The sequence below is a fragment of the Lissotriton helveticus genome, chromosome 11 (assembly GCF_964261635.1).
Source record: "Lissotriton helveticus chromosome 11, aLisHel1.1, whole genome shotgun sequence".
Lineage (NCBI taxonomy): Eukaryota > Metazoa > Chordata > Amphibia > Caudata > Salamandridae > Lissotriton > Lissotriton helveticus.
Window position 1 is genome coordinate 1,047,647,824 of NC_136072.1, and position 13,614 is coordinate 1,047,661,437.

General features: G+C 43.4%; 1 protein-coding gene across 8 annotated transcripts in view; it reads right to left on the reverse strand.

Annotated features, from left to right (window-relative positions):
• KDM2B (lysine demethylase 2B) overlaps positions 1 to 13,614 on the reverse strand; it is a 1,129,854-nt gene that overhangs the window by 636,006 nt on the left and 480,234 nt on the right. For all 8 annotated transcript variants that reach the window (XM_078667529.1, XM_078667528.1, XM_078667527.1 and 5 more), the window contains one exon: positions 11,498 to 11,613. In XM_078667529.1, the coding sequence (XP_078523655.1) occupies positions 11,498 to 11,613 (116 nt within the window). The remainder of the gene's footprint in view (positions 1 to 11,497; positions 11,614 to 13,614) is intronic.

The window sequence follows — 13,614 nt, forward strand, 5'->3', positions numbered from 1 at the left end:
TCTCCAAATGTACAATGCTAGAATAGTAGCCACGGGGCTACCTCTCCTCACTAGGCGCAGTCCTTGAACTGCGCCATAATTACTATTAATTTTACACCCTTTAACTCACTACGAATGCTAAAACGGAGTATGCGCTTGAAGATATATCCGTATAAATTACATCGCAGCCATGTCTATTAGTCTCTTTAAACGAACATATTCTCCAAGTACAGTAGTTTGGATACTACTCACGGACGGCCCCATCGCCCTTTGTGCTCACATATACGTCCTCGCTGTTTACTGTGTCCTCCTTTCTATACAGCTCACCTCGCGGTTGCTTTGGGGCGCTAGGCGCTGTGGTATTGCACTTTACACCTTGTTGGTTCTAGGAAGGATATGGTGTTTGCATATATGTGTTAGTGGAACGACCTAGGAAGGCCCCGAGGTTTCTCTATAATCTGCAGCGGGGGCTTCAGACCATCGCTGCCTATGTGGGGCTTCTGCGGACGGCACCCACAGACCCACCCGGCCGTGCAAATAAAACGGCTTTCCCGCGGCTTACACATGGCCCTGCTTTTCTCGAAAGACAGACCCGGAAAATGTACTTGTGTCAGATGGAAATTGGGATCAGTCTACATGAAGCTGCAAGAAACGTCCTCGAGGTTGGAAAAGTTCTGTACAGATGCGATGTTCAGTGCACATCTTCAGCAGAGGGTACGAACCTGGCAGAAAATTTGTGAATTACAATGCGAAACTACAAGACTATGTGGATGGAGAAACACGCTCTAATGTAACGTGCTGCAGAGCTCTATGAGTGTCCATCAGGGGAATCCCGTTCAGAGAAATAACGAGTAATACCAGTCGCACAGGTCGCCCTCCCCCAGAATGCATAACTCTGCATGCCACGAGCCAGGGGGTGATCCGGCCCCACCGACCAAAGTTATCTTACGTTTTCAGGGTTCAAGCCTCGGCCTGGACTCGTATAACTTAATCAGAAGCGGTCGCCATTGCACGAATGAAGAAAAAAGTGATTACCAACTAGTAAAAGGAGACAGTGTAGCGCTGCAAGTAAACAATCCAGTCTGGATAGGCCGTCCAAAAAGGAGACAGGGCGGTAACAAAGAAACCTCATTTTGAATCAGAAGCCAGCAGTTAGCATAAACGATGACGCCAGCCAATAAGAATGATGGGCGGGGCTTCAACTCCACTTCGGAAATCTCGATTACAATAAGCATCGCAGAGCGAGCAGTGCATGCGCACTACAACGCAGGTCTACGAGACCTAAAAAGGCAATATATGTCCATTGACTGAGAGGCTCTTCCCTGCCCTATCTTGTGCCATGCAAAACCAAGGTCCCCCAAACAAGTCCATTATGCTTATGTAATACAATGAAAAAATTACACGTACACAGCAGACTTCTGCTACAGCATTACCAGTATGTATTTTTCAATGCTTGCATTATTTATCCTGTAAACTCTCATGTAGCTATGATCAAGAGCTAATCGCTTCCTTTAAGCACTGCCTAAATCTATTATAATTTCCAATATTTATCCAATCACATAACAACTGAGGATGTCTATGCTGAAGAGGTTGCCTATTAGTAGTTGAGCAGTGGGCAGACTGTCTGAAGCTAGTAACCACCAAAGTAGATGGAGTACTAGATCACAAATTATGCTGCTTTCTACAGTGCTGCGTCTTCAGATAGCAATATAGAGGGCTCTTTGAGAGCGCATGCAATCATGAATTAAATCAGTTCACTTCAAATTGTCCCCTCCCCTTTTTTCCTTTGAACGATACCTTTCTATTTTCCATCCCTGAATGCCTCCTCTGTAAACAAATCCCGTTATGTTTGCCTTAATCGCCATTATGGCAAATCTGAAAATTGCCCACACCTCATTCCAAAGATCATAAATCCATTGTAACGCATCCCGTTTAGCTTTAATACCACCAGCCATTTGCATTAACTACCATACCTCACCCCCACTATTCATCACAGCCAACTCCTAACAACAATCCAACATGAAGAAACAAGTGAATGCTTGGAAAGGTTCACTTGAGAGCACAAGTTTAGTACAAATATGCACAATAACGAAGGAACAGTGGATTAACTTGGGTTCCCACAGCAGAGAACTGCCTCTGGTAAAGTTCTTCAATGCCTCATCACAAAGAAAATATTCATTCACTTGACATTCTCTGAAAACTCACAACAAGTTTGACAGCGGACTTGGATATGTTAAGTGTGGAGAATGGAAGAAGCACTTCACGTTGAGGGAAATATTCATAAAGGATGGGCTAAACTGAAAATACTACGTAGGATTTACTTTTCAAGGATTCTAATGGCCACAGTAGGTAGGACAAAAAGCAGATCTGCCTGAGGATTTGGCCAAATCGATTTGTCTGTCAACATATTTTGGCTCCATCCACAACCAAGACGTTACTGGGAGGGAACATGGAGATGTTTATTCAGGATTCTTGACATTTCCATAGAATGTACTATGAAATGGAACTCTGTTGAGTTAGAGGATGCCCCCAAAAATTAGACTATTATTGCTCGAGCTGCCACAAATGGGTCAGGGCAGCTTTTCAGTTTAATGTATGCTTTTATACCTTAATTTTGCTTTGACAGATGGCACGCTTCTCCTGATATATTTACCTTATCACCTTTTAGGCCATGCTTTGATTATAACGAGATAATTACCAGGATATTGACAATTTAATCAGTAAAAGGCACCCCACCGAAATGAATACAGAGCTATGCTTCCTTCTTAAAAACCTGGACAAAATAAAACAGGTCTACGACGTAATGGAGAATATGACTTGTAACGAGTGCGAAGTAATGGTACGCGCTGTAACAGCCACGTACTAATTGATGTTTACCATAATGGAAGCCCAAACTGGTGGTTACACCCGACACTGAGATAAAAAGCTTGTCTAATATTGTGAAAAGGTTAGTGCTTCCAATATAAATCACAATATAGTGTATAACACCCATTCTTAACTAGAAACAGTCCTCATGCCTCTTTCAAAGCCTGCTAAGATCAATCAAAATTTCACTTGCATTAAGGAGCCAAAGTTTTGTGTGACCACACTAACCTTATTAATACAAATGTATTACTTTTACCGCCACAATCCAATACATTGTGGCAGTGAAATTCCAGACACCTCCATAGCCTGAACCTATTTTGATGAATCTCTCATTAAAGTCTATAACAGTGGGTCTTAACCTTTTAATATCAGTTGACCCCCCCACTTAAATACTGGAAATCAGGGACCCCTACTGAATCATTGATAGCAGAAGGCACCACAGACCAGTTACTGGAAGCCAGGGAAACCCGAAACTCAGCATTTTTTTATCATAACCACAAAATACACAACAAAGACACATTTAAACAAATGATGAAACACCTTATTTCTCAAACACACAATTAATAAAAAGGTTGGAGCTCTTCTAAATTTAATCGAGATCACTCGTTGTCCACATTTTTTTCAGTTTGATGCTCTTGCACTATTCCTGTGAAATTATCTTAACACAGACATAATTGTTAACCTTACAATATCAGATTCCTTCACGTTTACAGAAGGCTTTAAGTTGATAATTTTACCTTTTATATACAATTGATTACTCTGTTATTTAGCTTTCTAGTCAGGAACCTACAGATTGGTCCAGAAGTGTGTCCGGACCTCAGGTTAATAAACTAAAACACTGGCCTGTATTAACGATCACTTTTCTCCAAGTTACCAAATATTATGCAAAAAGAATTGCTGGACAGAATGCAGAACAATCATACATTCACCCCAGTACAGAGATCTGGGCCCAAATCCATTTTTTATTTGCTCACCATGCCATTCCAGTTTGGACCCAGCCATATGCAAATCAGTCTTGACCCTGCACCCAATGGGAACAGTCCAGCCCAACTGCTAAGCCAGGCCCTCCATGGACTGGACACAAGCATCCATGGACCGGTTTCGGGCTTTCAGCCCTCATCAGCCATGACAGCTTCACTCCAGTGGCATGAAGAGCACAGGACCCACGTCTGTGTATACCCGTCCCACTCGGGTGACAAATGAAAAAAGAACAAATGATGGACAGAATGCAGAACAATGTCATACATTCACCCCAGTAAGAGATCTCAGCCTAAATCCATAGTTTTGACTGGGGGTGGATGTTTTGATGGACAGAATGGAGAACAAATCAAGTGTGTGTATCTTACCAAATAGTATGATTGCTTTAGAGTCCATGAGACTAAAGAAAGTTTAAGTTAAAAACTCTAGACAAAAACTCATCTACACATTAAACGGATAGTGTGGTAACCAATTGTACCACTATTATTACATTTAGCACCAGCATACATTTCCAACCATCTACTTACTTTACTTTGTGTGGCACTTGTATGGACAGCCTAGCTCCATTTCCCCATAGCCCATGTTACTTGTTGATCAATACCCAAACGCTCTACTTTCCCTCTCTTTTAACCGTAACAACTCTTCGGATTCTAGCAACGTCAATCATGTCAATGTCCTATGAACATTTTAGAAGCAGTTTGATATTGCTTTCAAATAGGAGCTCACACTTGTCATTGCAATTAATGCATGGCATAACATTCGCCACAACATTCTACTAACGTTTCCATTAAGCCACTGGAACTTTGTTCACGTTTATAATCTCAACTCAAAATAGGCTTAGCAATAAGCAGGTTTCTGATCAAACTCACGATGAACGCCAAGTTAGCCTCAAAACACTGCCCAACTTGCCACCATTGCAGATACAACAGCATTTGAACCTTAACATCTGAATGAACGTATCCAGTATATTTTAATTTTGCAATACTCTTTAAAGAATACTATTGCTCTTCAAGACCACCAACTGCCTCCCACCCCCTCACCCCGCCCCTCCCCATCAGCTACTGTATGCCCGATAGCTTAAACTCCAGTGCAGCTAAATCAAGAAACAAGCTTATAACAGACGCATTATAGTTGATACAGTTGGACCTAGAAACAATTTTGTTAAAACCTGCTAATTAGGCAACAAATGACTGATTGTGGCAATTCTAAAATTAGGCGAAAATTACTTTAGTAGCACAGTTGCATAATTACAGAGGCCCTGCCCTTCACCCACACGTTTGCTGGGACATATCCTCACATAGCTTAACACTGGAGTAGTTCATTTGTACCCTCTTGCTTTATATACTGGAGTCTTAATGGTATTCCACATACTCTAGTCCTAACTACTCTCAAGACTGCTGCCCAAATTACTGTTCTAACCTGTTGCTACTCTAACGGCCGACATAAGTTCCCCCTTCTTTACAGGGATAAACAAACTTGTTTCACGTTAATAGCCTGCCTAAATTTAACCCACTGCCTTTTAATAAACAAGCAAACAAATAAGCAAAAAACAAATCCCCCCCCCCCCGCCCTCACTTACCTACGGCCACAGAAACGCTGGAACACGCTGTGACGCACACCGCAAGTCGGCCTGGAGCGCGCCTGAGAAGAGACGTGGGAGGACAGGAGCGTGACGCGCGTGAACGTGCACGTTGACGTTCCCGCGCGTTCACGGACCTGAGTCGGCTCCTGCACAGGTCTGGAGCTGCTCGCTCACTGCTCTGACTCCCTTGGCAGGGAGCAAGGCGGCTATAAGTCTCGTTGGCGGCAGGGCTTCGCCCTGCAACGCCAGCGAGACCTAAAAAGGAGACAGTCCACTTGAGGAGCTGGGCTGAACTCATTGGAGCAAGTTTGCTGAGTCACTAATTGGCTAATTTCGAGTATAGCGGTCAATGGACCGCCAGACGCGCTGGGATGCTGCAGCGGTTTTCCAACCACCCTATTTTAACTAGGGCGATTGGGTCGCCCTGGGACCGCCGCAACCGCCAGTGATCTCTGCAACCGCCAGGGATCAAAGGTCCCTGGAGGTATCGATGCGATCTTGAAGCCGCAATATGCTTGGTAGGACTGCGATGGTCCCGCCAAGCATATTATGAGTTTCCTCTCCGCCGTGGTTTTCATGACAGTTCCACCTCCATGGAAACAGTGGGGGAGACGAAATGAAAGGGGCCCTACAGGACCCCTGTTGCCTCTGGGCCTGGGGATGCATGTGGGGGTAGGCACATGCAGTGCCCTCTGCGTGCATGCACCCCAGTACCTGCACGGCATGAACTGCAGCAGTCCATACCGTGCAGGTACTGATTTTGATGCTCCCATTGCGGTGCCTATTTCATAGCCACCACTGTGGGAACGTCAAAGAACCACCCACCAGAACAGGAGAAAGCTTTTAGTCTGGCAGGGGTTCAACCATGGGTTTGGCTCTTGCACCACCAAACTTGTATTCAAACCCTAAAGCTGTAAGAGACTTCGAGCTCATCTGAAATCAGGAAAATAAATGAATTTGACTTCTTAAAGCAATGGGTCTGCAGCACCATGCCCAGAAAGAGATATTGGCCCAATTTATTGATGCTATAGTGGCTCTGCCACTGAAACTTGGCTAGCTACTGGTCTTGTCTCAGTGCAAACTAAGTCTTGAAGCACAGCACTTAAACCACGGGAGATAATATTGCCCAATACTGTGTTAACAGTATCCGGCTGAAGCAAGTCATCAAGTACTGGATGATATTCTTGTGACCTAATGCTTTCAATTTCCCAGACACTTCTTTCAGGTGACAAAATCCAAAGTCTCTTTCAGGATGTGTGCACCCATGCGCTTCCTGAATGACAAGTGGTTCAATGTGGACTTTGTGCAAATGACAGCACACATGGTATTAGGTCTAAATTATGAAACAGGTGTAAGAAAGTCAAAAGTTAGAATAAGCAAAATTTTGGAAACCAATATTTAGGGAAAAAAAAGCAGACAGGATAATAAATGTTAAAAAAAATGGAACATGAGCGTGGGAGGGGATTCTTGTTCGTTTTAGGGCAAGGGCTAAGGTTTGGGTTAAGGGGTTTGCTAGGCTGAGTGTAAGGGTTTAATATTCATAAAGTTTCATGGAGACATCCCAGGAGCCTTGCAATGCAATGAATTCACAAATTAATTGCAAGACTACTCGGGCACCCATGGAGAAAAAAATACATACAAACACACATCACACACATATATATATATATATAAAATACATACAAACACATCACAATACATACAAACACACATCATATATATATATCTATATATCAAAGTAGGTTCCTGGCCGTCAATGCAAGAGGGAAAGAATCAGGTGTAGACCTCTTGAAAGCCTCTTCAAAATTAGGGACCAGCAAACGAATTCAGAGTGCAAGAAGAGTACGAATTTTATTTAACAAAAATTCATTCGACAAGTGTCAATCCATGACGTGTTTCGCTCCTCGAAGGAGCTTGGTCACATATATATATATATATAGAGAGAGAGAGCGAGAGAGATACAGACAGACAATGAGATTCATACAGTTCGAGAAGTGCCTTAATTGGCTTACAATTGATGCAAAGATTAGTAGTTTAAACTTGATGACTTCAGGCAGAATTTAGTGTGCCAATGATGGTAGCAGTTCTTTTTGGATAAAAATAACATATGAACTATTAAGATGTGAAAAGTACAATGAATAGTTTAAAAACGAATTAAGTAAATTAACCTAAAATGGTTTGTATTAGAATAACATAACATATAATAGAGGATACATCGTATAGATATAGGACAAAATATGACATTTAAATATTGTGGGAAGATGCTGTATTCCTGAAATTTATATCTGATAGTTATTAGACTGTATACTGAGGTAAGATTTTTGATACGCAACCTATTAAAAACGACAATATTGGTAAAATCAAGAATATGGTGGATAACAAGAATGATGTGATAAATTATTCTTAAATGTATTCATACTATGGTATATCACACTGCACTTTTTGAAGCAATATGTATAGATAGGAAAGTACATTTGCGGTCCAACGTTTGTATGGCACAGGTTGTAAGTCTAGACAGTTTGAAAAATGTGTCTATACTTTTAAGGCAATCCCATCTGTACATTAGATCATATTTGGAATAGCCTTAATGAATTAAATTGGTAAATGACCGTGTGGCAGATGTGAGATTTATAGTTTAAGGTGGCTTTAAATTGTTGTTAATATTTACATAAGTCATCTTTTGAAAAATGTGACAATATACTTGCTGTTATTTTTGCAGCCCTGATAAAGCAGGTCTCCGCAAAACACATGTTGGCTGTTTTTTGCTATATCTGTAAATGGAATTATATTGGAATTCTATTGAACATTGATGAATGAATAAATGTATTAATTCTATGTGGATCAACTGATACATATAGACATATAATTTTGAATACAGGAGTAAGGAGACTAAAAAGAAAAATCTGGACTCATAATGATTATGGACTTGGAATGATAATATTGTTTTTTAATTTTCCTAAAGTTTTTGCATTATCTTTTTTACAATGACTGACATCAAGGGGTATTCATATCTTCTGGGGGAGTAGCGCCAGGCTGTTTTTTTAGATACCCACTTATCTTATATCATATTATTTGTGTATGACTGTATGCCCAAAAAAATTCATATGCAGTAATGTAATCTTTTCTTTTTCACCGCACGATGTCAGGTCTTCCTTTTTTGGCCAAACTTTTAGACAAGGCGGGAATTACTCAGTTTCAACTCTGTTATGTTGGATTTGGACCAGATAGGCGGTTGGAATCTGGGCTGATCAATGTTTTGAAAGACCTGGATATAAACTACAGGTCCAATTCACAAAGCTCCTTTTCATCATTAAGTGTATCATACAACAAGTTTTTGGGGACTTTCTGGTTGAGCGGAAATTGGCCTTATTGAAATCTTACAAAAATACAAATCATGATTTCTATTTCTGAAAACACTTCAGTATTACCCTTAAACTGGCAGTCCATTTTGGGAGCTACTCAAACTCCCTATAGGAAGGCCAGGAACCTTGGTGTGACGTTCAAACCGTAACTTTCTTCATTACAAAATAAATAACATATAAATTATTAATTCCCATCCACTCCATTGCTTTCCAGGCAAGCTATATCTTCAGCAAATTCATCATTGAATTGATAATTTGCCTGCTGTATTCTTTGCTCAGGGCTGACTATTTTAATGTGGTATACAAATTACTACCACTTAATTAAAATGTAATCCATGCAAACCGTACCGTAACTAGCATACACAGATTGACCCTACACCACACACACCATGTTTTTGTCACACACAAACATTTAATAAATCAGTGATTTTTCTTAGTGTGGCTTTTGTTTGCTTCAATGGAACCAAATGGACAAACCCATGCAGCATTCGGTATACTTTTAACAATTATTTTTTTTTGCAGCCTTTATATAGCACCAGTTACGTTACATGAGGACACACATTCATTTTAGGCACGGGGAGATTAAGTGATTTGCCCAGAATCACAGGAGGTTTTTGGCGTCGTTACCGAGACTCGAACCCAGATCCCCAGGTCGAATTTAAACAAAATAATAATAAATGTTTAAGGTTTGAGTCGTCTGTTAAACTGCAGCGAACTAATAATGTGTGAAACAAAAGAGAATGTACAATGAATGTGTTAGAAGTTTGTTGTCTAGAAAAGATCCACTTCAAACAAGCGCACATTGGGTGCCTTGTTGCAGGAGACAATCTTTGTGTTTCATTTGTGTGTGCTAAATATATACAGTGCTGCATGTGTATGATTATTTATACCAAAGGGGCCACAAACAGAATGGTTATGCAGAATACACTGTATTTTTATGAAGAAGAGATTGTGCTAAAGCCAGCAAGAATTGTATGATAATGGAGACAGAAGTATATTCCCTTGCTCCGCACAAGTGGACTTCGCCAAGGAGTGGCCTGTGACTGAACGGACATGGACATGTCACTTTCTCTAAATTTCGTCAGCAGTGGTGATAAAGAATTAGTGGCCGTGAAGCCTACATCACCTAAGTACGAAGTATGCATCTGCCAATGACTAAATATACACTATCCAACCAACCCATTCGGTATACATTTGTTTGTCTGTCATTCAGTCTGTTGGTATGTCTACCCTCCTGCCTGACAGCCTAACTGCTCAAGTGTGCCTGCTTGTGTATTGTCTGTGACTCTGTGTGTCTGCATTCTCTGCAGCTATCTGCGTACGGTGTGCATGTTTGTATGACTTCTGCGGGCATCGGGTATTGATCTGGGCGCAAGGTTACTCACACGTTTGCTTACACGTGTGGATATGTACCGTTGTGGCTTTTGGTGTGTATTTATGTATGGCTGTATGCCTCTTGGGCTGTGTAGACAGGTCTAGGAGTATGGGTGTCAACATGTACATGTGATCTTGTGGCACTTACTAAAGAAAAACATACCTATTGCTAATCAAGACAAAAGGATACACAAATCAACAATGATCGACAGGCAATCTGATGTGGGTGTTTTTTGTAAATCACCTGACACACATCACCGGGAACAACACTGAAAACGTATGCCCGGACCTAAATGTTTGAGTGACAACGTAATCACACAATATACTACACAAAGGAGAGTAACTAAGGTGTAAAACATTGCACACGAGTGTTTTAGTTGGTATTAAAAGTGTGAAAGCCTGCCAGGTGAACCGCTAGCTATGCATGTTGCTAGCACAATATCGCCACTGGCCTTCTCTTGGGCCCATTTCCATTTCGGATAAGTAACGAGAAGGAGCCGTCGGGTCAGCACCCAGTCCTGGGTTTACGGGACATGGGTCACATTACTTGCGATTTGTTTCCCCTTCAACAAAATAAACAGAAGATTCCAAGCTCCGGGATGCTGTGTGACTCCCTGGGTAAAAGCAGGAGCAGCCCAGAATGGCCCCAAGAAACTCGAGTTGAACATGGGTGGGTGGGCGCCTGCATTAGCATCACTTCTCGCACAAGCAACTAAAACGTCCCACCCGGCACTGCTGCTCAACAAATCCATTCAAATATGTAAACTAGACATGGTGCATGTTACCACACGACTGCGTCGTTTCAATCCCTGGTTAGAGCCCGCATTTCACACCTCCTCTCTTCCCCCATCCCCCCTTAATGATCCCCACCTACAAGACGCCGAGTCGTCCAGTAAAACCCAACCTATTTAGAAGTGTGCTCTGGTGACATGAATTCCCAGGGACATTTGGGGGTTTCCGGGCAGTTTTCTGTTGCGCACAATACTGCAGGGACGCTAAAAACAACACGGTCGAGGGAAAAACTCTGGCAGAAAGTACGTGCACAAAAATCCAGCCTCCTGGACAGAGAGAAGCAGCCGGGTGTGATGTTCCTGCGAACAGTGGCCGCCGCAGGCCAGCCGTATCCATGTTCAGGAGGAGAGGGGGTGGGAGGAGCTGCAAACACCCAGCTCTAACCAGCGAAAGAAGGATCGACAATCTACTTTAACTTTCAACCTCTAAAGCATTTCTGTACAATATACAGGTTTCAGATTATTCAAGCGGCTGAGGTTGTGACGGAGCTGCCTGTTAGCCGATAAGAGATGTGACATGCAGTAAAATAAACATTTATACATGAAAGCTCAGAGAGCGGACTCACCCGTGTCCTGTCCTCGATCTCGTAGATGTGCAGCTGCATGGGGATGTTGAAGCTGTGCAGAATGTTGCCCCCGAAGACCAGGGAGTCGGCCTGGGTGTAGACGGCGTGGATCCAGCCTGGGGACAGAAAACAGCACACGTTGGTAGCCGGCTCATCGCAGGCGGCTGCGGGGGCGGAGGGGCGGGGAGGGTCTCACATGCTCTTCTGACGCTCTGGCGCGCCGCGGCGGCAGCTCGTGCCAGGCCCGGGCCCCTGACACCCGCGCGGCGGCGCTCCCCTAAGGACAGCGGGCTGCGCGCGAGCCGCGGCTGTCAGAGCCCGCGCCGAGCACTGCAGCGCCAGGCAGGATGTCTGCCCTAACCTCGGAAGCAGTGAGCAGGAGGCGAGCCCGGCAGCAGGGCTCTCGGGCGAGCACGCCGAGGCTTTTCTTTTTTTTGTAACAGGTCTGCTCCGAGAAACCCCTTGGGCACCAGACGTGATAACACTGAACGAACTGCTGACCGGGAAGCGCCGGGCACGACAGGCTGCAGGCAGGCTGTTCAAGGATTACAGCAGGAGGGGGCGGGGAGGCCACCTTCCCGCATTATGTCCAGGTCACACGCCGCTGGGTGTGTTACATCAGTTGCTGGGCTGGACACGGGCCGCGCGGCACTGATGTTAGACACTCAGTGCGATCACGCCCAGGTAGAAAGAAGGGTGCGAGCGCCATGCATTACAAAGTTACACTTTGCCTCTCAGCACCGTGACGCAGCACGCGCCCTGGTGTCTGCGCCCGCATGAACAGAATCTGGAGGGAAGGGTCTGGGGATAAATAAGCGGGCAGAGCGGGATGTAGGAGGACGGTAAACAAACCCAGGAGCATGAAACTCACGATTTAGAATCTATGGTCTTCAACGTACATCACTATGATTGAACACACGCACAAATACACGGATGCATTAACAAGTCACCGGCTAGAAAGACAGTAAGATTGTAACCTAAGTAAACATGCCTTTTGTTTTTTATTTCTCAGTAACTCTTTAACATGGGCTCAAATGCCACTTCAAGAAAGTATTTAAAAAACGTAACGTTCCACACTATTTAATAGGTGAGATCATGCAGGCATGTCGTGACATAAAAACAATCTGCAACGTTTTATTACATCACAACAATGCAATATGTAGATTTCTCCCCAAGCTCTCATCGCAAAGCACCAGAAGGACCCCGACAGGCTCCCTATCCTGAAATGAGCTACATTTAAACTCCTCATCCTCACATTTAAGCCACCACACAGCCTAGGCCCAGACAACTCAGATCGCTGGCCTACTCCCTGCCCACACACCCCTCATCCTGCGCGTTAAGGCAGGGAGGGGGACGCGCTTTCTCGCACATCACCCCCTCAGAACTGGAAACACGTTCTCCCTCCCATCCGAGCAGCCAGCTCCCCTCTCGACTTCAGAAGAAAACGAAAAACCTGGATTTTTAACTAAGCTTCTCTATGACGACCCTGGTTCCACCTTCTAAAACAGTGATTCTCTTAATATTTTGACTTCTCTAGAGTCTAGACCCCTCCTTAGTCATTCGAATTTGGGGGACTCAGAGTTCCACTGAGTCATTACTGGAACCCGGAGACCCTAACTGAGTCATTAACGAAACGTAGGGGACAACGTCCTAAGCGATTTCAATGTGAATCGCAAAACAATACACACAAATAAAAACACAAGCATGCATTAAATACACACAAAATGACACACAAATTATGAAATATTTATTTAACAAACATAAAAATAATGGGAAGGTTGGAGCTTTTCTGAATTCAATTGAGACTACCCGTTGTCCATATTATGGGCTGTTTGATACTCTAGCACTGCTCCCGCAAATCAATTTGGGGTGCCAAGTTCATTTTAGCCTCTAATGTCAAATTCGTTCACATTTACAGAACGTTTTAAGACTGGGGGCGGAACTGACGATTCTGGCTGGTATCGTTTCACAGTTAACAAGAGTATAGTAAACACACACCAGAATGGGGAATACCATGTTGGTCTCAGAATTACTGGGTCCTTTTGGGCCAGTTTTGACTAGTTTGCTGGAGTTTACCGCTCCCATTTGGCACCTGTGATGAGGTTAGGGGGTGGGCG